Source organism: Mastigoproctus giganteus, chromosome 8 (genome assembly GCF_048544385.1).
Source record: "Mastigoproctus giganteus isolate SK-2022 chromosome 8, ASM4854438v1, whole genome shotgun sequence".
NCBI lineage: Eukaryota > Metazoa > Arthropoda > Arachnida > Uropygi > Thelyphonidae > Mastigoproctus > Mastigoproctus giganteus.
Window position 1 is genome coordinate 77,522,372 of NC_143582.1, and position 23,298 is coordinate 77,545,669.

The following is a 23,298-nucleotide window of genomic DNA, read 5'->3' on the forward strand; positions in this document are numbered from 1 at the left end:
CATTTTCGGTAAAATATTACTCAACCACTAGTAAATCTGGATTAAAAATTAACAGGCAATGGTGGTGCTACTCCAAAAAACTGGATTCCGTATATTGCGAGCCATGCTGGATGTTTTCTAGAACTAGAAAAACTGGATGAAAGGCACCAATGATTGGCAAAATTTGCCCACTGAAATTAAGGACCATGAAAATAGCTGTAAGCACATAGAAGCATGCATTGCAAAAGAAACATGGAAAAGAAATACAGGACTTGATAGAATTATGGAAGAAAATTTGCATGAACAATGTAATTTTTGGAGAAAAGTATCAGATTGAGCGATTAAAATAATCCTAAAATTGTCGAGAAATTCATTAGCTTTAAGGAATCATTAAGAAAATTTAAGTGATAAATTTTTAAATTTATCACTTAATTTACACATTGTACACATTAATTTTTTGTAAAATTAATGTGTAAAATTTACACGTAAATTTTCTGTCAGATCTAAAGGTGTTAGCAGAATATGACCCAATTATGAGACAGGTTGTGGATTTACTGACCAGAAGCATTACTTTAAGTCCCAAAGTCCATAATGAAGTTATTGAATGCTTGGGGAAACATTTAAGAAAACAATTAAGGATATTAAAGAAGCCCCATATTTTTCCATCATTGCTGATACAGCGCAAGATATCTCAAAAATGGATCAAATAAGCTTGGTACCGTTATCTCCATATTGTAAAAGATCTGTATGATGACAGACCTAAACATTAAGATGTCAGAGAAACGTTCCTTGGTTTTCTGACCATTACTGATGGATCAGCTGCTGGAATATGTCAATTATTTGTGACTCCATAAATTCAAATGATCTGAATCTTTCAAAATGTTGTGGGCAAGGGTACGATGGAGCTAACACAATGCGTGGTAAAAGAATTACAACAGAATGTGTTGTACATACATTGCGCAGCACACAATCTCAATGCAGTAAATGGAGTACCAGAAATATTCAACTATTTCAGCACTGTTCAAAGTATATATGTATTTTTTTGGCTACAGTATCAATCACTGGGACTTGTTACCTCAAATTACAAGTGAATGTAATATTGTATTAAAGAAATTAAATCCAACTTGCTGGTCTAGTTGGCTTGCATCTATAATTGCTATAAAATTGAGATTTCCAGATTTGCTAATGGTATTAAGTAAAATTATCATACATCATCCAAAAGCAATGAAAAGTCAGAAGCCTTCCGGATTAAAAATAATATTGAAAATTTTGATTGTGAACTTACTCCTATTCTTTGCCGCCTTTTTTCACTTTCTTATTCCAAAGGTGTTTTTCCTTCTGCTTGGAAATTTGCTCATATCCAGCCAGTTCCTAAAAAGGGTGACAAATCCCTCCCATCCAATTATCGTCCCATTGCAATTACTTCTACTCTTTCTAAAGTAATGGAGAAATCAATTAACCGCCAACTCTTAAACTACCTAGAAACCTTCCGTCTGATCAACGATCGCCAGTATGGATTCCGTCAGTGTCGATCCACTGGTGATATTCTGTCTTATGTTACCCATTTATGGACTAATTCAATGGAAAGGTTCGGTGAAACACAAGTAGTTGCTCTTGACATCTCAAAGGCTTTTGATCGTGTTTGGCATAAAGGTCTTCTAAACAAGCTTCCATCTTATTGTTTGCGAACTGTTTTTAGTACTTGGTTATCCAGTTTTCTCTCTGATCGCTCACTGAGGGTGATGGTAGATGGCTCTCTGTCTTCTAACTTCTCCACTAATGCCGGTGTCCCCCAAGGTTCAGTTCTTTCCCCCACTCTTTTCCTCTTGTATATCAATGACCTTCTTCCATTGACTGGAAATCCTATCCATAGTTTTGCCGATGATAGCACATTGCATTCAACTTTCCATTTTGAGAAACCTTGTCCTGCTCAATCAGCTTCAAGTTTTCGAAAATCTGCTGCCAATTCCTTAAATGCCGATCTTCAGGTAATTGTCCAGTGGGGCAAAGACAACTTAGTTGATTTCAACCCTTCTAAAACTCAGTCTTGTCTTATATCTTGCAAAAAGGATTCTTCTGTTCCTATGCTTATCTTTAGTGACACTCCGATTTCTAGGCAAAATGATATATCTCTTTTGGGGATTACCCTGACTTCTAATCTCTCTTGGCACAAGCACATTACAAATATTGCTTCCTCTGCATCTAAAAAACTTGGTTTTCTCTTTCGCTCTCGGCGTTACTTTTCTTCCAAACAGCTGCTCACTCTGTATAAATCGCAAATCCGCCCTTCCATGGAATATTGTTCCCACATCTGGGGTGGTGCCCCCAAAACCTCTCTCAGGCTTCTTGATTCCATTCAGAAGAGGGCAGTTAGGTTAATTAATGATTCATCCCTAACAGAGTCTCTCCACTCGCTTTCTCATAGACGTACTGTTTCTTCTGCATGCCTCTTCTACAGATACTTCCATGGGCACTGTTCTTCTGAATTGGCTTCTATAATTCCCGCTCTCTCTTTCAAAACAGTCCGAACACGTGCCGCCACCAGTCAACATCCATTTACTGTCCAGCTTCAAACCCACACCAACTTTTCATCTTCCTCATTTATTCATTCAACTGCCGTTTTCTGGAACAACCTTCTTTCATACGTATTTCCTGAAAATTACAATCTACAGAAGTTCAAGTCCAATGTCAACAAATATCTTCTTTCGTCTTTTCAACCTCCAACCCAAGCACGGTACTAAGTACTATAGGTTCTAATACCTCTCGTGTTTGGGGTTCTCATAAAAAAAAAAAAAAAAAATTACTATAATTATTTACAAGAATGCTAATCTGAACACATTAGAACAGCAAAGAATTATTACTTCTGATTTGGCAAAGAAGAGTATCTAGATCTTTCTCTCTCTTTTTTTTTTTTTTTTTGTCATGCTTACTACATAATTCATGAAAAATGGTTACTAATCACAAAACTGTTGATTTATTATCATTAGCAAAGGAACACGATGCAAGGAAGCAAGCTTATATAGCATCAGCCGAAAAAAACCAAAAAAAAACCCCTTATTTCACCCATCCACTCGCTCCAAATGTTTGTCAAGTTCTTCTTTGAACCTATTTAAGCTATCAACTTCTACAATGACAGATGGAACTTTGTTCCACCAATCAACCGCCCACTGGCTAAAGGCAAACTTACATACATCTATCCTACAACCGTCTTTCCTCAATTTGAATTTATGCCCTGACAGGCAATTATTCTGAGCAAGAGGAAGAATCTCATTCGCATTGAGCATGCTCAAACCATTCAAGGCTTTATACACCTCAATCAAATCACCTCGCAGGTGCCTAGTCTCCAGACACTATAATTTGCAAAACTTAAGCCTTTCTTCGTAAGAGCAACCCTTTGTTCCATTCACTAATCTTGCTGCCCTTTACTCGTTCCAACAGCTCCACATCCTTCTTAAAATGAGGCCTCCAGACATGTATACAGTACTCAAGGTGTGGCCTGACCATTGCCTTATACAAGGTGATACTCACCTCCTTATCCCAGCTAAAAAAATTCCTGTATATCATTGACAAGACACCATGAGCTACTCTTGCAGACCGTCTGCACTGCTCAGAAAACTTCATATCTGCCTGCACAATTACCCCCAGGTCCTTTTCATTCTCTACCACTGTCAGTGTGGTACCACAGAGTTGATACGTTACTCTGGGATTACTGCTTCCCATATGTAGTACTTTACGTTTGTCAATGTTAAAATTCATTTGCCACCTCTCAGCCCATCTGCTCAACTTTTCTAAATCCTGTTGTAGCAGTGTACTGTCATTAGTGTCATTACAACCCTGCCAACCTTCGTATCGTCTGCAAACTTGGACATTAAGCCTGATATACCATCATCAATGAATTGGTGAATTGGAATATCATCGGTTTGGCTGAAACAAGAAGAAGAAATGAATCACTTATAAGTTTATCAAGTGGAAATCTGCTGTACACCAATGGAAACAGTGAAAGGAGTGAAGGTGGAATTGGGTTTCTGGTCCATAAAGATTTTAAAAACAACATTTTGGAATTCAAAAGTACATCACCAAGAGTGTCAAGACTAATACTCAAGATTTCTAAGAGATACAAGCTAAAGATTATAATGATTTATGCACCAACATCGAGCCATGATGATGAAGAGGTTGAAGAAATGTACACTGAAATTGAGACTCTTCTAGATGAGCAGAAAACCCACTACACTATTATTATGGGAGACTTCAATGCTAAGGTTGGAAAAAGACAAAACAGCACAGAAAGGGGAACTATAGGAAATTTTGGAATTGGTGAAAGAAATGAAAGAGGTGAAAGACTTGTGGAATTTGCAGAATCTCAAGGACTGTCAGTAATGAACACTTTTTTCAAGAAACGGGTGAACAGAAAGTGGACATGGAAGAGTCCAAATGGATTAACTACTAATGAAATCGACTTCATCCTCACTAAAAGAAGATATATTGTGAATGATGTTACCGTCCTGAATAAGGTAAATGTTGGAAGTGATCACAGAATGGTAAGATGTACACTTGATATAGATGTAGGAAAGGAAAGGAAAAAACTGACTCGAGTAAATAATACAAAGGTCTTTGAAATAACAGAGGAGGAGAAAAAGCAGTATGTACTGGAACTTAAGAACAAGTTTGAGCTTCTGCAGACTGCTGAGGACCAAGATATCGACGAGGAATATTACAACTTTTTGAAAGTGATAAAGCCCAAGAAACCTATAGGGAAAAAGAAATCCAAAGAAGAAAAAATTAGTCAAGAAACACTTGTCATGATGAACCGAAGACGACAAATGAAAAGCAAGAAAAACACTGACAGGGAGAAAATCGAGTATACTGAGTTATGCAAAGCCATTAGAAAGAGACTCAGAGAGGACATAAGAAGATTTAACACAAGAAAAGTAGAACAAGCATTAAGGGAAAACAAAGGATTTAAATCAGCAGCCATGAGCAGTAATACAGAAAGACAAATGATACTGAAACTGAAGAATAGCGATGGTGTACTTATAAACAGCAGAGAAGGCATAATTCAAATAGCAGAAGACTACTATAGAGAATTATACAAGGAGCAGGGGAATGATGCCAGCAGTGGGGAAGATGGATTGCAAAGTAGCAACACGTACGACATACCCAATATTCTTCCTGATGAGGTAGAGCATGCATTGAAGAAAATGAAGAATCAGAAAGCCCCGGGGGAAGATGAAGTTACTGTAGAGTTGTTAAAATTGGGAGGAAGAGACATAACACAAAAACTGGCAAGGTTCTTCACAAAGTGCATTAGAAAAGGTGTGACGCCTAAGCAGTGGAATAATGCAATCATAGTTTTGCTGCATAAGAAAGGAGATAAATCAGAAATTGGAAATTATAGACCAATTAGCTTGCTATCCCACATCTACAAGTTGTTCACAAGGGTCATTACTAACAGATTAGAAAGAATACTGGATGAGAATCAACCGAAAGAGCAAGCTGGCTTTAGGACAGGATTCTCAACTATGGATCACCTTCATGTAATATCACAGCTAATGGAGAAAGCAAATGAATATAAAATACCATTATGCCTGGCATTTGTGGATTATGAAAAGGCATTTGACTCCATACAGCATAAGGCAATGTTTCGGGCACTGGAAAGACAAGGCATTGATACCCCATATATTATGATTTTGAAGAAAATATACGAGAGTGCTACCTCCTTTATTAGACTAGACAAAGACAGTAGGAAATTTAAAATTGAGAAAGGAGTTCGACAAGGAGACACAATATCTCCGAAGCTGTTTACTGCTGCCCTTGAGGAAGCTTTCAGAAGATTAGACTGGTCGCAGAAAGGAGTCAATGTGAATGGAGAGTACCTAAACCATTTACGATTTGCAGATGACATTGTGGTCATAAGCCATGATCCCAAAGAATTAGAGGAAAATCTTAATCAGTTATGCACAGCTAGTAAGGATTTTGGACTAAAGATGAATATGGCTAAAACAAAAGTAATGATGAACAAGTATGCCACAGAAAGGGAAATAATGATTGAAGGAGCAGTAATTGAAAAGGTGGAGTCATATACTTATCTGGGACAAGTTATTAGCTGTAATAATGATAAATGGCTGGAAGTCAAGAGAAGAATAAATTTTGGATGGATAGCATTCAGGAAATATAGTCACATACTGAAGAGCAATATCCCAGTTTGTCTGAAACGTAAAATAATGGACCAATGTATACTCCCCATCATGACTTATGGAAGTGAAACTTGGGCACTCACCAAAAGAATGGAAGAGAAGCTGAGAACTACACAGCGAAGAATGGAACGAATCATATTGGGAATAAGACTGTTAGATAAGAAGAGAAACACATGGATTAGGCAACAAACTCAAGTAAAGGACATTCTTATCAAAACTAAAGAACTAAAATGGTCTTGGGCAGGACACATAGCTCGAAGACATGATGACAGATGGACTAAGAAAATAACAGAATGGTATCCAAGAGGAGCTAGAAGAAAACCTGGAAGACAAAGGCGGAGATGGATAGATGAAATTCATGAGTTTGTGGGTAGTAAATGGATGTCCAGTGCTCAAAACAGAAGGAACTGGAAAGTTGCTGGAGAGGCCTTCATCCTGCAGTGGATTGAAAATGGCTGATGATGATGATGATGACCATCATCAATATCATTTATAAATACAGAAAAGAACAATGGACCCAATGCTGAACCCTGAGGGACTCCACTAATAACATTAGTCCACAAAGAGCAGTGTCCATTGATTACCACTCTCCGTCTTCTCCCACTCAACCATCCCTTTATCCATAGCAGCAATTTGCCTCCATTGCCACACTGCTCCAATTTGTGCAGCAGTCTTCCATGTGCAATAGTATCAAAGGCTTTTCTAAGATCGAAATATATGATATCAAAGTTATTCTTTGCATCCAGTTCCTTTGTGACTACATCATAGTATCCAATCAAATTAGTCAGAGAAGACTTCCCCTTAACAAACCCATGCTGTGTCCGAGCTATAACTGAAGTCCAGTCTAGCTGATCCTGCAATGCTTCTTTAACCAGTGCCTCCATTAATTTCACTGGAACAGAAGTTAAACTAACAGGTCTGTAATTACCTGCCTCCCTTTGATCCTCCTTTGTGGATAGGGGTCACATTTGCACATCTCCAGTCCATGGGTACCTCCCCTGAGTCAAGGGAAGCTCTCATAATTATGGCTAAGGGTTTGCTTACTTCCTTTGCCGCCACCTTTAATATATTTTTTGTTTTTTTTTTTTTTAGGAGCATTAGCAACTAAGGCCATATTGCTCCAGGATATGCGGTGGTCATTCCCTGACCTTTCCGCATCCTCTGTATTTGGTGGTGACGGGCTCGAACCCCAGTCTAATCAAGAAGTGTGTGCTACGCACTGCTGCTCCTTCCCACCTGGCTACGGAGGAGCCCTCCTTTAATATAACTGGATAGATTCCATCCATCCCAGGTGCCTTTCTTGTGTTTATCTTCAACAATTTCTCCTCCGCTTTACTCTTAGTTATTAAAAGATTATCTAGCTGACTGCCACAGTTGACTACACCTCTAGCATTCCCCTCCCTGAATAACTCCTCATGTGTGAATGTCGATGCAAAATATTCATTTAGTCTGTTAGCTACCTGAACAGGATCATCAACAGTTGAATCATCGATATCAAGTGGACAAATCTAATTCATCCCCTTCCTTCTAGAGTTTACATAAGTAAAGAACTCTTTGCTGTTTTTCTTTGCATCCTTTGCCAAAGATTTCTCATAATCTGCCTTCGCCTGCCTAACCTCCTTTATAACTTGGTTACAGACCAGCTTATATCATAGTACATTATTTGATACTGAATCAGGATATTTTTCTTAGAATTCAGATACAAATTTGAAAAAAAGTACTGTTCAGCTACAAACACATTAGCATTAGTAGAAGGTTACAGACCAGCTTATATCATAGTATATTATTTGATACTGAATCAGGATATTTTTCTTAGAATTCAGCTTTAACATTCAGATACAAATTTGAAAAAAAGTACTGTTCAGCTACAAACACATTAGCATTTCATTAGCATTAGTAGAGGCATATGATGCAAAAAAGCAAGCTTATATAGCATCAGCCAAAAAAAAAAAAAAAAAAAAAAAAAAACACTTCCTATTTCACTGATCCATTTGTTCCAAATGTTTGTCTAGTTCTGCCTTGAATTTATTTAAGCTATCAACTTCCACAACGACAGATGGAAGTTTGTTCCAGCAAATAACTACCCGCTGGCTAAAGGCAAATTTCCACACATCTATTCTACAACTGTTTTTCTCCAGTTTGAATCTATGTCCGCTCAGGTTTATAATCTAAGCAAGAGGAAAAATCCCATCAGCATTGAGCTTGCTCAATCCATTCAAGACTTCATACACCTTAATCAAATTACCATACAGGTGTCTAGTCTCCAGAAGCTGCAATTTGCAGAACTTAAGCCTTCCTTCATAAGAGCACCCTTACCAATCTTGTTGCCCTTCTCTGTACTCATTCTAGCAACTCTACATCCTTCCTAAATGAGGCTTCCAGAACTGTATGCAGTACTCAAGCTGTGGCCTGACAATTGTCTTATACAAGGGGATAATCACCTCCTTATCCATGCTCACAAAATTCCTGTATATCATTGATAAGACCCCATGACCTACTCCAGCAGCCTGTCTGCACTGCTCAGAAAACTTCATATCTGACTGCACAATTACCCCCAGGTCTCTTTCATTCTCCACTACCCTGAGTGTAACACAACCCAGTTGGTACATTCTCTGGGGTTACTGCTATCCGTATTCAGCTTTACTTTGCATTTGTCAATGTTAAACTTCAGTTGTCCCTTCTCAACCTATCTGCCCAACTTTTCCAGATCCTCTTGCAGTAGAATAGTCATTACTGTTATTAACAACCCTGCCAGCCTTTGTATCATCTGCAAACTTTGACATTAAGCTGGATATGCCTTCATCAATATCATATTCACATGTTCAGATGAGAAACATATGTCATGTTTGCATTATTGTGAATAAACTAGTATGGATTAGTTTTTGTAAGTGTAATCTGACAACCAATGTTCTGAATGTAGAGATATACACCATTGCCACCAATTTACACAAATTTTGAATCACTCTGCATACATATGTACAGAATTTTTTTTACATTAAGTAGATCAAAAATATAAAATATAATCAGCTAATTATTTCAATAATTAACTGATTATATTTTACTGCAAAAAGTGTAACATGGAATCTTGGCACCTATAAATTGTGATATATGCCAGGACTAGAGAAAAAAAGCTATCACAGTAACAAAGCAGGGTATCTCTCTACTTGGCTGAGGTATTCCTGATACCCAAGCAGCTGTCCCACCATCATCAGCTTTTCCAGTAAAAATGCCACTGTTGACACATTTCTAAGAATACAGCAAAGCCTATTATCAATTGTATTTAAAAATATAAAAATTACTATCGAACAAAGATTACATGAGTATAAATTCCTATGAAATGAAAAAAATTTTATAAAAAATATACTTACTGGAAATTTTATTTCCTCTATACATGGCTTCAAGAAGTGTCTTGGCATCATCATAATAATGTTGAATCAGTTTTCCCTCCTCACATAAGCGTGATATTCTTATACGTTCTGGACCCTACAAAAGCAAGAAAATTTCTGATTACATAAAAAAAATTAAATACATAAACTCCTATTATGTTGCTTTTGTGGGAACTTTCCCCAAAGAGCACTACAAGCAGGATTCCCCACCTTTTTTGAAGGCTATTTTTCATTTATCATCAATAATTTTGTAGATAAAATTTACTTGATTTTTTAGCTTTTTGCAGTGTTTATGAAGCAATGGTTTACATGTAAGTTGAAAAAAACCTGCAAATAATGTACAATGTTTGCTTTTTTGTTTGGAATCTTCATTTTTTTTGTTTAAAAGGAATGAACATTTGTAAAGATTTTATCAAATTAAACAAAAAATCTTGAGTATAACTTATTAATGTGATAAATTTAGTATTAACATAATAATAATACTCTCATTAATGAAGTTTAATTGATACAGTAAACATTTACAATGATACAGAAGACACGTGATTACTGTACCAGCAAGGAAAGTAGACAAATAAAGCTGAATTAACAAAAAAAAAATTGAAAACAGTAAATCATAATTTAACACAAATGAATTGTGTAAAAAACAATGTTAGCAAATTTTAAAACGTTTCATTAAAAAAAAAAAAAAAAAACTGCATTCAATAAGTATTTAAATCTATTAGTAAACTCCAAAGAAAATCTATAAAAAAAAAAAAATGTTTTTTCAGAAATAAAAAAGAAAATCTAAGGTGTGTCAGACCGGGTGCCACAGCAGCAAAGTTAAATAATAATTACTACTGCTTCCTCCATTCATAAAGTCACTACTTGCCACTGGGTATAAAAACATATGAGAGAATGAAATTTTGATTAGTTCAATAGCTTCTAATACTACTTCACTGAATGCTTCCCTCAGAGAAATTGCAGTTAGCATTAGTAAAGGCATATGATGCAAGAAAGCAAGCTTATGCAGCATCAGCCAAAAAAAAAAAACAACGCTCCCATTTCATCCCTCCATTCGTTCCAAATACCTGTCCAGCTCAGCCTTAAATTTATTTGGGCTATCAACTTCCACAACAAGGGATGGAAGTCTGTTCCACCAACTAACTACCCACTTGCGAAAGGCAAACTTCCACACATCTATCCTACATCTGTCTTTCCTCAATTTGAATTTATGCCCTCTCATGTGACTATTCTGAACAAGAGGAAGAATCCCATCAGCACTAAGCATGCTCAAACCATTCAAGGCTTTATACACCTCAATCAGATCACCTAGCAGGTGCCTAGTCTCCAGACACTGTAATTTGCAAAATTTAAGCCTTTCTTCGTAAGAGCAACCCTTTGTGACATTCACTAATCTTGTTGCCCTTCTCTGTACTCATTCCAACAGCTCTACATCCTTCTTAAAATGAGGCCTCCAGACCTGTATACAGTACTCAAGGTGTGGCCTGACCTTTACTTTATACATGGGGATAATCACCTCCTTATCCCTGCTAGAAAAATTCCTGTATATCATTGAGCTACTCTTGCAGACCGTCTGCACTGCTTAGAAAACTTCATATCTGCCTGCACCATTACCCCAGGTCCTTTTCGTTCTCTACCACTGTCAGTGTACAGTGGTAGAGAACGAACAGTGGTTGATACGTTACTCTGGGGTTACTGCTTCCCATATGTAGTACTTTACATTTGTCAATGTTAAACTTCAATTGCCACCTTTCAGCCCATCTGCTCAACTTTTCTAGATCCTGTTGTGTCTTTAACAACCCTGCCAATCTTCGTATCGTCTGCAAACTTGGACATTAAGCTTGATATATCATCATCAATATCATTTATAAATACAGAAAACAACAATGGACCCAACACTGAACCCTGAGGGACTCCACTAATAACATTAATAAACGATGAGCAGTGACCATTGATTACCACTCTCTGTCTTCCCCCACTCAACCATCCCTTTATCCATAGCAGCAATTTGTTCCAATGCCACACTGCTCCAATTTGTTCAGGAGTCTTCCATGTGCAACAGTATCAAAAGCCTTTCTAAAATCCAAATGTATGATATCAAAGTTATTCCCTGCATCCAGTTCCTTTGTGACCACATCATAGTATCCAAAACAATTTCTCCTCCACTTTCCTCTCAGTTATTACAAAATCATCTAGCTCACTGCCAGAGTTTAATTCACCTCTGGCATTCCCCTCCCTGAATAACTCCTTATGTGTAAATGTGGATGCAAAATACTCATTTAGTTTGTTAGCCACCTGAGCAGGATCATCAACAGTTGAACCATCAATATCCAGTGGACCAATCTGATTCATCCCTTTCCTTCTAGAGTTTACATAGGTAAAGAACTCTTTGCTGTTTTTCTTTGCATCTTTTGCCAAAGATTTCTCATAATCTGCCTTTGCCTGCCTAATTTCCTTTGTGACTTGGTTACAGACCAGCTTATATCTATCATAGGCTTCCATGTCACCCATTAATTTATATGTATCCCATGCATTTTTCTTCTCTGCCAAAGGTCTCATTAGTTCATCTGACAGTTGGTAACATCATCAGTTAGTGCGACTGAATAGAATTTAAAACTGTCCAAGGCCATTGTAGTTACCTTTATAAAAGCAAATCCCCTCCTTTGACAGTAGTTGTATCTTTAAGTAGATCCCACATTAGTATTATTTTGTGATCACTAACTAGTCTTGTTGAATACCAAGGTTCTTCTCTGCATTCACTTTAACTGATCTACATGCTTCCTAAAATGAAGTTTCCAAACTTCTATACATTACTAAAGGTGCAACCTAACCACTGCCTTATGTAATGGGAACTCTATGAGCTGTTCTAGCAGACTGTCTGCATTGATCAGCCAGCTTTATATCAAACTATAAAATTTCCCCTAAATCTTTTTTTATTTTCCACCAGCTAAAGTTTACTACTGATCAGCTGGTATCTTATTCTGCAATTTTTGATACACAAATGCAGTAACTGACGCTGATCTGATTGGGGTGTTTAAGGCTTTGAATGGTTTGAGCAAGCTCAATGCTGATGGGATTCTTCCTCTTGTTCAGATTACACATTTGAGGGGGCATAAATTCAAACTGAGGAAAGACGATTGCAGAATAGACGTGCAAAAATTTGCCTTTTGCCAGCAAGTGGTTGCTTGCTGGCAAAAACTTCCATCTGTAGTTGTGGAAGTCAATAGCTTAAATAAAGGCCTGACGTAGCCAAGTGGTCAAGAGCGCAAATGCAACAGCACATGTTCTTTGAGTGGACCAGGGTTCAAGCCCCTGACTGCTAAATACGATTAACATTTGTATTGATTGATTTATTGTAAACTCCACTGACCTGGTGGTTGTGCCGGAGTATAAACAGGAACATTTTTTTTTTTTTTTTAATTCAAGGAAGAACAAAAAAAAAAAAAAAAAAACATTTATTTTGGCTGATGTTGTATAAGATTGCTTTCTTGCATCATATGACACTACTAATGCTAATTCTAACTCACAGTTAACAATGTTAAACCTCGAATGTCATTTGTCAGCCCATATCCTAATTCAATCTGGTCTTGTTAGAGTAACAAGACCAGATCCCAATCACTATTGTTAACCACACTGCCCACCTTTATATCATCAGTAAATGGAGACTTTTAACTTAATATGCCTTCATTGACATTGTTAATAAATATTGAAAACAGTAAGGAGCCCAACACTAACCTCAGATAAACTCTAATAACATTAGTCCATGAAAAGAAGTGGCCAGTAATAAACACTCTCTGTTTCCACAGCAGTAAACTGCCCCAAAACACTGCTCCAATTTGTATAACTGTCATTCACATGGAAACTGTATCAAAAGCTGTATGAAATTTAAGTATATGATGTGAAAATACTTTTTTTTGCATCCGGTTTCTTTGACTACCTCATTAAAGCTAATCAGGTTGTTGAGACAAAATCTTCCCTTAAAAAATCTGTGCTATGATTTCCATATAACTGCATTCCAGTAAAAATAATGTTACATTGATTCTTCATTTTCCTTCGCACAGAAGGCAAGCTTACGGGCCTGTAATTACTCACTCTGTGAATAGGAAAAATATTCACACATCTGTAGCCTATAGCAACCTCCTCTGAATGCGAGTATGCGCTCATAATTATAGTTCAAGGTTTGTTTACTTCTTTTTCTGTTTCTTGTAATATAACTGGATAGATTTCATAAGCTACAGATATCTTATTTACTTTTATCTAATACAATTTCTCTTCCACTTTCCTCCCATTTATCACTAAATCATTTAGCTTCCAGTTAGAATTAGGTATACTTCTGGTACCTCCATCCACAAAAATTTCTTTGCATGTGAATGCAAAATAGTTATTCAGCTTGTCAGCAACCCGTGCAGGATCATTAATAGTAATGCCTTTCATATCCAATGGACCAATGTGGTCCTTTTCTTCCCTATAGTGTAGCATTCACATAAGCAGGCTTATATGGCATCAGCCAAAAAAAAAAAAAAAAAAAGCCTTCCTGTTTCACAAATCCATTAAATCCAAAAGTTTGTCTAGTTAAGCCTTGAATTCATTTAAGCTGTCAACTTCCACAATGACAGATGGAAGTTTGTTCTAGCAATCAACCACCCACTGGCTAAAGGCAAATTTCCACACATCTATTCTTTCTGTCTTTCCTCAATTTGAATTTATGCCCCCTCAGGTGCGGAATCTGAGCAAGAGAAAGAATACCACCAGCATTGAGCTTGCTCAAACCATTCAAGCCCTTATACACCTCAATCAGATCACCTTGCAGGTGCCTCATCTGCAGACTCAGTAATTTTCAGAAGTTAAGCTTTTCTTGGAAACAGCTATCCTTTGTACCACTCACTTAATCTCATTGCCCTTCTCTGTACTCATTCTAGCAGATCTGCATCTTTCCTAAAATGAGGCTTCCAGACCTGTATGCAGTACTCAAGGTGTGGCCTGATCATTGCCTAATACAACAGGATAATCACCTCCTTATCCCTGCTAGCAAAATTCCTATACATCATTGACAAGACCCCATGAGCTACTCTTGCAGCCTTTTTGCACTACTCAGAAAACTTCATATCTGACTTCACATTTACCTCTAGGACTTTTTCATTCTTCACTACCCTCAGTACCACACAGTTGGTATGTTACTCTGGGTTTACTGCTACCCATATGCAGCACTTTGCATTTGTCAATGTTAAACTTCAGTTGCCATCTCTCAGCCCATCTGCTCAACTTTTCCAGATCCTGTTGCAGTAGCATACTGTCCTTACTGTCATTAACAACCCTACCAACCTTCATATCATCTGCAAACTTGGACATTAAACCTAATATACCTTTATCAATAACATTGATAAATATAGAAAATAGCAATAGGTCCAACGGGGACCCCTGAGGGACACCGCTAATAACATTAGTCCATGAAGAGCAGTGTCCATTGATTACCATTCTGTCTTCTCCCACCCAACCATCCCTTTATCGACAGCAGCAACTTGCCCTTAAGGCAATACTGCTCCAACTTGTACAATAGTCTTCCATGTGTAACAGTATCAAAAGCTTTCCTAAATTCCAGGTATAAGATATTAAAATAATTTTTTGCATCCCATTCCTTTGTGACCACATCATGGTATTCAATCAATTTTGGTCAGACAAGACTTCCGCTTAACAAACCCATGCTGTATCTGAAATATAACTGCAGTCTTGTCTAGATGATCTTGCAGTGCTTCTTTTAACCAGTTACTCCATTATCATTATTTTACCCAGAACAGAAGTTAAACTAACAGACCTGTAATGACTCGTGTCACCTTTTGAACCCCCATTGTATAGTGGGGATACATTTGCACATTTCCAGTCTGTGGGGACCTCCTCTAAGTCCAAGGATGCCCTCATAATCATGGCTAAAGGCCTGCTTACTTCCTTTGCTGCATCCTTTAATTTTACTGGATAGATCCCATCCACCCCAGGTGCTTTCCTTCCTTAACTTCAACAATTTCTCCTCCACTTTGCTCTCAGTTATTACAAAATCTTTTAGCTCGGTGTTACAGTTTGATAAACTACCGGCATTCTCCTCCCTTAATAATGCCTCATGTGAATTTACAGGCAAAATACTCATTCAGTTTGTCAGATACCTCAGCAGGATCATCAACAATTGAACCATAGATACCAAGTGGACCAATCTGATTCATCCCATTCCTTCTAGAGTTCACATAAGTAAAGAAGTGTTTACTGTTTTTCTTTGTATCCTTTGCCAAATATTTCTCGTAATCTGCCTTTGCTTGTCTAACTGGATAGGTGGAACAGGACCAGGGTATGTCTGCCGCGGACAAAAGTTGATGACATTGTAGAGCAGATATCTTTTAAGGGCACAAAAGGTGATGTTGTTGTACACGTTGGAACTAACGATATTAAGAGTAAGAGATCTCCAGATTTACTTAACAAGTACAGGTCAATGTTGAAAAAAAGTAGCGAGTTAGGGTTAAATGTGAAAGCATCTGCAATTCTGCCCAGACACGATAGGAAGGAGTATATGATGAGAGCCTTGTCGATCAATTAGGCCATGGAGAGATTGTGCAAGGTTCAAGGAGTAGAATTTTTTTTCAGCCTGGTCTGTGCTTGTTGACAGGAAAGACTGCTTCTACAGGGATGTGGTACACTTAAATAGAAAGGGTGCAAGAATATTTGCTGATGCTATTGAGGCAGTGTTGGGTGGGTCGGAAACCCACTAGCTTGGGGGGGGGGATACACAGACTAAAAGGTTAACAGTGCCCACAGGCAGGGGCAAAAGTGATTCTTGCACTGCTTCTATTAGAATGAGCAGCAGCCTGAAAAGCAAGGCAATGGAGATTTCCAGGACTGCTGTGAGTCACAGTGTAACAAGTAAATACATGGGCTGTGGTAGGATAACTAAGAGTAGAAACAGGTGCATGTATACTTGCATATACACCAATGCTAGAAGTATAGTTAATAAATTTGATGAGCTTGCAGTGCTAGTCAAGACATCAAAGGCAGATACTGCTGTAATATCAAAGACTTTGTTTCACACAGATACAAGCAGTGCAGAATTGGAATTTGGAGAGTACAATGTGTACAGAAAGGATAAACAGGAAAGGAAGGGAGGAGAGATTATGCTGTTAGTTAAGAAACATAAAAACTAAGGAAGTGCATCCAATTGATGTTAGTGGACAATACAATGTTCAGTCTGCTTGGTATGACATAAGCATGGGAAAGGAAGGAGTAGGAGTATGTTATTGGCCTAATGACTCTGAGGAGCACGCACAACAAACAACTGAACAGAGAAATAGTGTGCCAGTAAATCAGATTGTCGTATAATGGGGAATTTTAACTCCCCCAGATATTGACTGGAACGTGTGAGTTGGTCACTCGTACACTAGCAAGACTTTTGGGGATTTATTGGATGACTGTTTTCTACAGCAACATGTTCGAGAGGCAACGAGAGGGAGTAATACTCTTGATCTGATTATCAGCAGTGATTATTCATGCATTAAGAATTTGCAGATAAAAGAACCACTGGGTGACAGTGATCACAATTTACTGATGTGGGAATTACTTAAACATGCAACTATCGCCAAGGATTAAGGAAAGAGCTTTTGCTTTCGTAAAGGTGACTAGAGGGGTCTCAGACACTTTTTTAATTCTGTACAGTAAGATCAAATGGTGATGTTACTAATGTTGAATTCTAAATGGGAAGCCTTCAGGAACTTAATCTTGGAGACTACTAGGCTTTCATTCCAACTTAGAAATACTGTTCAAGGTTGAGGCCTAAATGGATGTAAGATGAATTAACGAGGGCAGTGGCAGAGAAGAAAAATGTATGGGATGTATATAAATGATCAGGTGACACAGAAGCCTATGGCAGATATAAGCTAGTCTGTAATCAAGTCACAATGGAGGTTAGGCAGACGAAAGCAGATTACGAGAAATCTTTGGCAAAGCATGCAAAGAAAAACAAAAAAGAGTTCTTTACTTATGTAAACTCTAGAAGGAAAGGGATGAATCAGATTGGACCACTTAACATAGATGGGTTGAATACTGATGATCATGCTCGCGTAGCCAATAAACTGAATGAGTATTTTGCATCTACATTCATACGAGGAGTTATTCAATGAGGGGAATGCCAGAAGTTTATCAAACTCTAACAGGGAGCTAAGTTCTTTTGTAATCACTGAGAGCAAAATGGAGGAGAAATTGTTGAAGTTAAATATAAGGAAGGCACCTAGGGTGGACAGGATCTTTCCACTTACATTAAAGGAGGCAGCAACAGCAAGTAAGCAAACCCTTAGCCATAATTATGAGAGCTTCCTTGGACTCAGGGGAGGTCCCCCATGGACTGGGGATGTATAAATGTATCACCAATTCACAAAGGGGATTCAAAAGGTGACTCAAGTAACTATAGACCTGTTAGTTTAACTTCTGTTCCAGTGAAATTAATGGAGGCACAGGTTAAAGAAGCATTGCAGGATCAGATAGACTAGACTTCGGTTATAGCTCGGACACAGCATGGGTTTAAGGGGAAGTCTTCTCTGACTAATTTGATTGGATACTATGATGTGGTCACAAAGGAATTGGATGCCAAAAATAGTTTTGATATCATATACTTGGATTTCAGGAGAGCTTTTGATACCATTGCACATGGAAGACTGCTTACAAATTGGAGAGATATGGCATTAAGGGTAAGTTGCTACAATGGATAAAGGGATGGTTGAGTGGAAGAAGACAGAGAGTGGTAATCAATGGACACTGCTCTTCGTGGACAAATGTTATTAATGGAGTTCCCCAGTTCTGGGCCTATTGTTGTTTTGTGTATTCATCAATGATATTGATGAAGGTATGTTAGGATTAATGTCCAAGTTTTCAGATGATACAAAGGTTGGCAGGGTTGTTAACAACAGTAAAGACAGTATGCTACTCCAACTAGATCTAGATAAGTTGAGCAAATGGGCTGTGAAGTTGCAATCGAAGTTTAACATTGACAAATGCAAAATACTGCATATGGGTAGCAATAACCCAAGAGAAACGTACCGTGTGGTACAACACTCATGGAAGTGGAAAGTGAAAAAGATCTGGGGGTTATTGTGCAGTTAAATATGAAGTTCGTTATGCGGTGCAGATGGGCTGCCAGGGCAGGTCATGGAGTCTTGTCAATGATACATAGGAATTTTGTTAGCAGGGACAGGGATGTGATTATCCCGTTGTACAAGGCAATGGTGAGGCCACACCTAGAGTACTGTGTACAGGTCTGGAGGTCTCATTTTAGGAAGGATATTTGTTTGTTTGTTTGTTATTTGGTTTTTAGGAGCATTAGCAACTAAGGCCATATTGCTCCGGGATATGCAGTGGTCATTCCCTGACCTTTCCGCATCCTCCGTATTTGGTGGTGATGGGCTCGAACCCCAGTCTAATCAAGAAGCGTGTGCTACGCACTGCTGCTCCTTCCCACCTGGCTACAGGAAGGATGTAGAGTTGCTAGAATGAGTACAAAAAAGGGAAACAAGATTGGTGAGGGGAACAAAAGGGTGATCTTACCAAGAGAGGCTTAAATTCTGCAAATTGCAGTGCCTGGAGAGTAGGCACCTGCGAGGTGTATAAGGCCTTGAATGGGTTGTAGCAAGCTGAATGCTGATGGGATTTTTCCTCTTGCTCAGATTAAAAATCTGAGGGGGCATAGATTCAAATTGAGATTAGACAGTTGTAGAATAGATGTGCAGAAATTTGCCTTTAGCCAGCAGGTAGTTGATTGGTGGAACAGACTCCTACCTTTTTTTGTGGAAGTTGATAGCCTAAATAAATTTAAGGTTGAGTTGGACAGGTTGGTTGGTTCTTGGGTTTTATTGGCGCATTAGCAACTAAGGCTATAATGCGCCAAAACCAGAGTTGGACAGGCATTTGGAATGAATGGTGAGGTGAAATGGGAGGGTTTTTTTTTTTTTTTTTGTTGGCTGATGCTGCATAAGTTTGCTTTCTTGCATCATATGCCTCTACTAATGCTAACCTCCTTTGTGACTTTATTACAGACTATCTTATATCTACTATAGTCTTCTATGTCACCTGATAATTTATATGCATTTCATGCATTTTTCTTCCCTGCAACATCTCATCCGCTCATCTGACATCCATTTAGGCCTTGAATAGTATTTTTTAATCGGTATGAAAAGCCTATTAGCTTCCAAGATTAATTCCTTGAATGTATCCCATTTAGAATTTGCTGTTGGCAACATCATCAGTTGGTCCCACTGTATAGAATTTAAAAACTGTCTGAGACTACTGTAGTCACCTTTATGAAAACAAAAACCCTTCACTTTACCCCTGATGGCAGTTACAACTTTGGCCAAATCCCACATCATCACACTGTGATCACTGTAACCTAGTGGTTCCTTTATCCGTAGATTCTTAATGCACGAAGAATCACTACTGATAATCAGATCAAGAGGTGACCTCTGGTTGCCTCTCAAACATGCTGCTGCAGGAAATAATCATCAGTTAAGGTAAAGAAAGCCAACACAAGAACCACTGGAAATGTCGGCTAACTTACGAGTAAAATTAGTTTTACAATACGGCACTCTAGCGCTTCTTGCTCAGTAAACAGATGGTATGTGTTATCGGTCTGGAGCAGAAGTCGAGAACGATATATTGATTAACAGGTAGGTGTGGCAAACAATGAAATGATTGGTGGTGGGCGTGACAGACGACAAGCTACTGTGTAGTCTTTGGTTGACATTATGTTGTGTATTTATGAGTAAAGAATGGTGCATAATTAGTTTTGTAATGAATGGTAAACAGGTAATAGTAGCGATGAATATTTTAAAGAGGGAAGAAATTTGTAAGGAAAATAAAACGCTGCTTGATTTTTTGATGAAAACTAAATTAATAAGACCAAAATTGAACTGTTTTAAGTGCAATGATTATTTTAAATTAATTGAATCACGAACAGAATCATGTGGAAAGTTCTTGTATTGTAAAAAATATTCTGCGCGAGTTTCTTTATTAAAACATCGTTTTATGGAAAATACAAAACTTCCGTTAAAAAAGATAATGTATATTATATACTTTTGGTCAACATGCATGCCAGTAACTACGACAGCATTCTATCTGGAGATTTCAAAAGTAACAGCAATTAAGTTTTATAAGAAACTAAGAGATATTTGCGAATTGCAGTTGTTAAAAAAACCCATTAAGTTGGGTGGGTCGGTGAAAACTATAGAAGCAGACGAAACTGTATTGGTAAAACCAAAACATCACAGAGGACGAAATTTAACTGATAAGAAGAAATGGGTGTTTGGAGTATTTGAAAGAGAATCAAAATTCGTCTTCATGAAATTCATAAAAAATCAGAAAGCAAAAATTCTTTTACACATTATTAGAAAAATACTACCAATCTAACAGATGAATGGCATGGATATAGGCATATTACGGCCTTAGAAAAAAAGAATTACAAACATTTAATGGTGAAACACAAGGAACATTTTGTAGATCTACATACAGTAACACATACGAATAACATCGAAGTCCAGTGGAAAAGACTAAATGGCAGCTGTAAAGATATGTTAACGGGGTCACATGAATGAAAATATGTGGCATCAAATTTATGGGAAAAATCATGGAGATGCTTTTCAGAATATTATTACTCAAATTGCGAATAGCTATTGAGGTTCAACTATATGATTTGTATTAGTGATTTTTTTATTTTCTGAAAAAGTTCCGATTCCATTAATTTTTATGTTCTTTATTATGTTTTTTTCTCATTATTAAAAGCAGATTTTTTGAGTTCATAAGTGTTTTTACTATATTATTGATTTAGGTTTGCAGGGCCATTCCGAGCCATTTTAGTACCTGAGGTACTAAAATGGCAAGGTACTAAAATGCACCCTACTGTTAATCATGGCAACGTTAGCAATTATTTAATCTTTCTTTTGGTGCCCCTTTCAGCTTTTAATCTGAGGCAGGAAGCTTATTTACCTCACCCTCACCACAGCTCTGTAGGTTTGGTTACAAAAAAAGGAAGAGGTTTCTATAATTTTTGTTTATTTCATAACATAACCTTAAATGGTAGGTTAGGAAATAATATAAAAGGTTTCCTTATATTTTGTGACCTAACCTTAAAGGTTAGGTTAGGAAATAATAGGAAAATAAAGAAAGAAAGATTCTTTATATAATATGTAATATGTATATATATACTGAATAGCTATTGAGGTGTTGACTGACATTATGATACGTGTGTATCCACATGAGTGTCTTTAAAAATAAAAATACAGTAATAAAAAATTAATATTTTGTTAATAAACAGTTTATGTGCTAGTCCACCCTTGATTTTAAAGAAAAAAGGTCAGGTTACTCCCTCCACTTTGGGAGGGGTTCAAGCTCCCATGGGATTCAAATGGAGGTAACCTGACCTTTTTTTCACCATTATGTAAAATGTTCATTAGGGCAAGTTACCATTAAGGCTATTTTATTTGTTATTTGGTTTTTTTAGGAGCATTAGCAACTAAGGACATATTGCTCCGGGGATATGCGGTGGTCATTCCCTCACCTTTCTGCATCCTCCGTATTTGGTGGTCATGGGCTCGAACCCCGGTCTAATCAAGAAGCGTGTGCTACGCACTGCTGCTCCTGCCCACCTGGCTACGGAGGAGCCTCCACTGAGGCAAGTGACCATTAGTGCTTCTGAGATTAGTTTGTTGTTTTATTTGTTATTTGGTTTTCAGGAGCATTAGCAACTAAGGCCATATTGCTCCAGGGATATTTGGTAGTCATTCCCTGACCTTTCCGCATCCTCCGTATTTGGTGGTCACTGGCTCGAACCCCCGTCTAATCAAGAAGCATGTGCTACACACTGCTGCTCCTTGCCCACCTGTCTAGGGAAGTGCCTCTGAGATTAGGGCTAGTGATACTAAACTGATGTTATCGTGTGTTCACGTACCAATCAGCACATCATTTGCCACGCCTACCTGTCAATCAATATATTATTCTCGACTTCTGCTCCACATCAATAACACCTAGCAAGCAGCGCTAGATTGCGGTATTAGGAATCTAATTTTCCGCACGTAAGTTAGCTGACATTTCCCGTGATTCTCATGTTGGCTTTCTTTACCTTCACCCAATCATCCAATAAATTCACAAAAGTCTTGCTAGTGTGCAAGTGACCAATCCAAAAGTTCCAGTCTATATCTCCGAAGTTAAAATCCCCCATTATAAGACAATCTGATTTACTGGCCCACTATATTTCTCTGTACAGTTGTTCATTGTACTCATCAGAGTCATTAGGCCTATAACACACTCCACTCTCAATTTTGCTTTCCCAGTGCTTATGTCACACTAAACGTCATAATCTGCCTTCAACTGCCTAATCCCCTTAGTAATTTGAAGACTAGTTTATACTAGTCTATTTACTATAGGCTTCTGCATTCCGTGACACAGAAGCCTATAGTAAATAGACTTCTGTGTCAGAGAACACAAAAGTCATGTTATGACTTTTGTTGTTGTTATTTGGTTTTTAGGAGCATTAGCAACTAAGGCCATATTGCTCCCTGACGGGGATATGCGGTGGTCATTCCCCAACCTTTCCGCATCCTCCGTATTTGGTGGTCACAGACTCGAACCCCAGTCTAATCAAGAAGCATGTGCTACGCATTGCCGCTCCTGCCCACCTGGCTATGGAGGCGCCATATGATTTTTGTGTCTACCTGACTAAGACTTAC

At 37.9% G+C, this 23,298-nt stretch overlaps 1 protein-coding gene across 1 annotated transcript in view; it reads right to left on the reverse strand.

The window, feature by feature from the left end:
• LOC150081652 (long-chain-fatty-acid--CoA ligase 1-like) overlaps positions 1-23,298 on the reverse strand; it is a 216,281-nt gene that overhangs the window by 186,455 nt on the left and 6,528 nt on the right. The window contains exon 3 of the mRNA XM_090379515.1: positions 9,542-9,656. Within this exon, the coding sequence (XP_090235641.1) occupies positions 9,542-9,656 (115 nt within the window). The remainder of the gene's footprint in view (positions 1-9,541; positions 9,657-23,298) is intronic.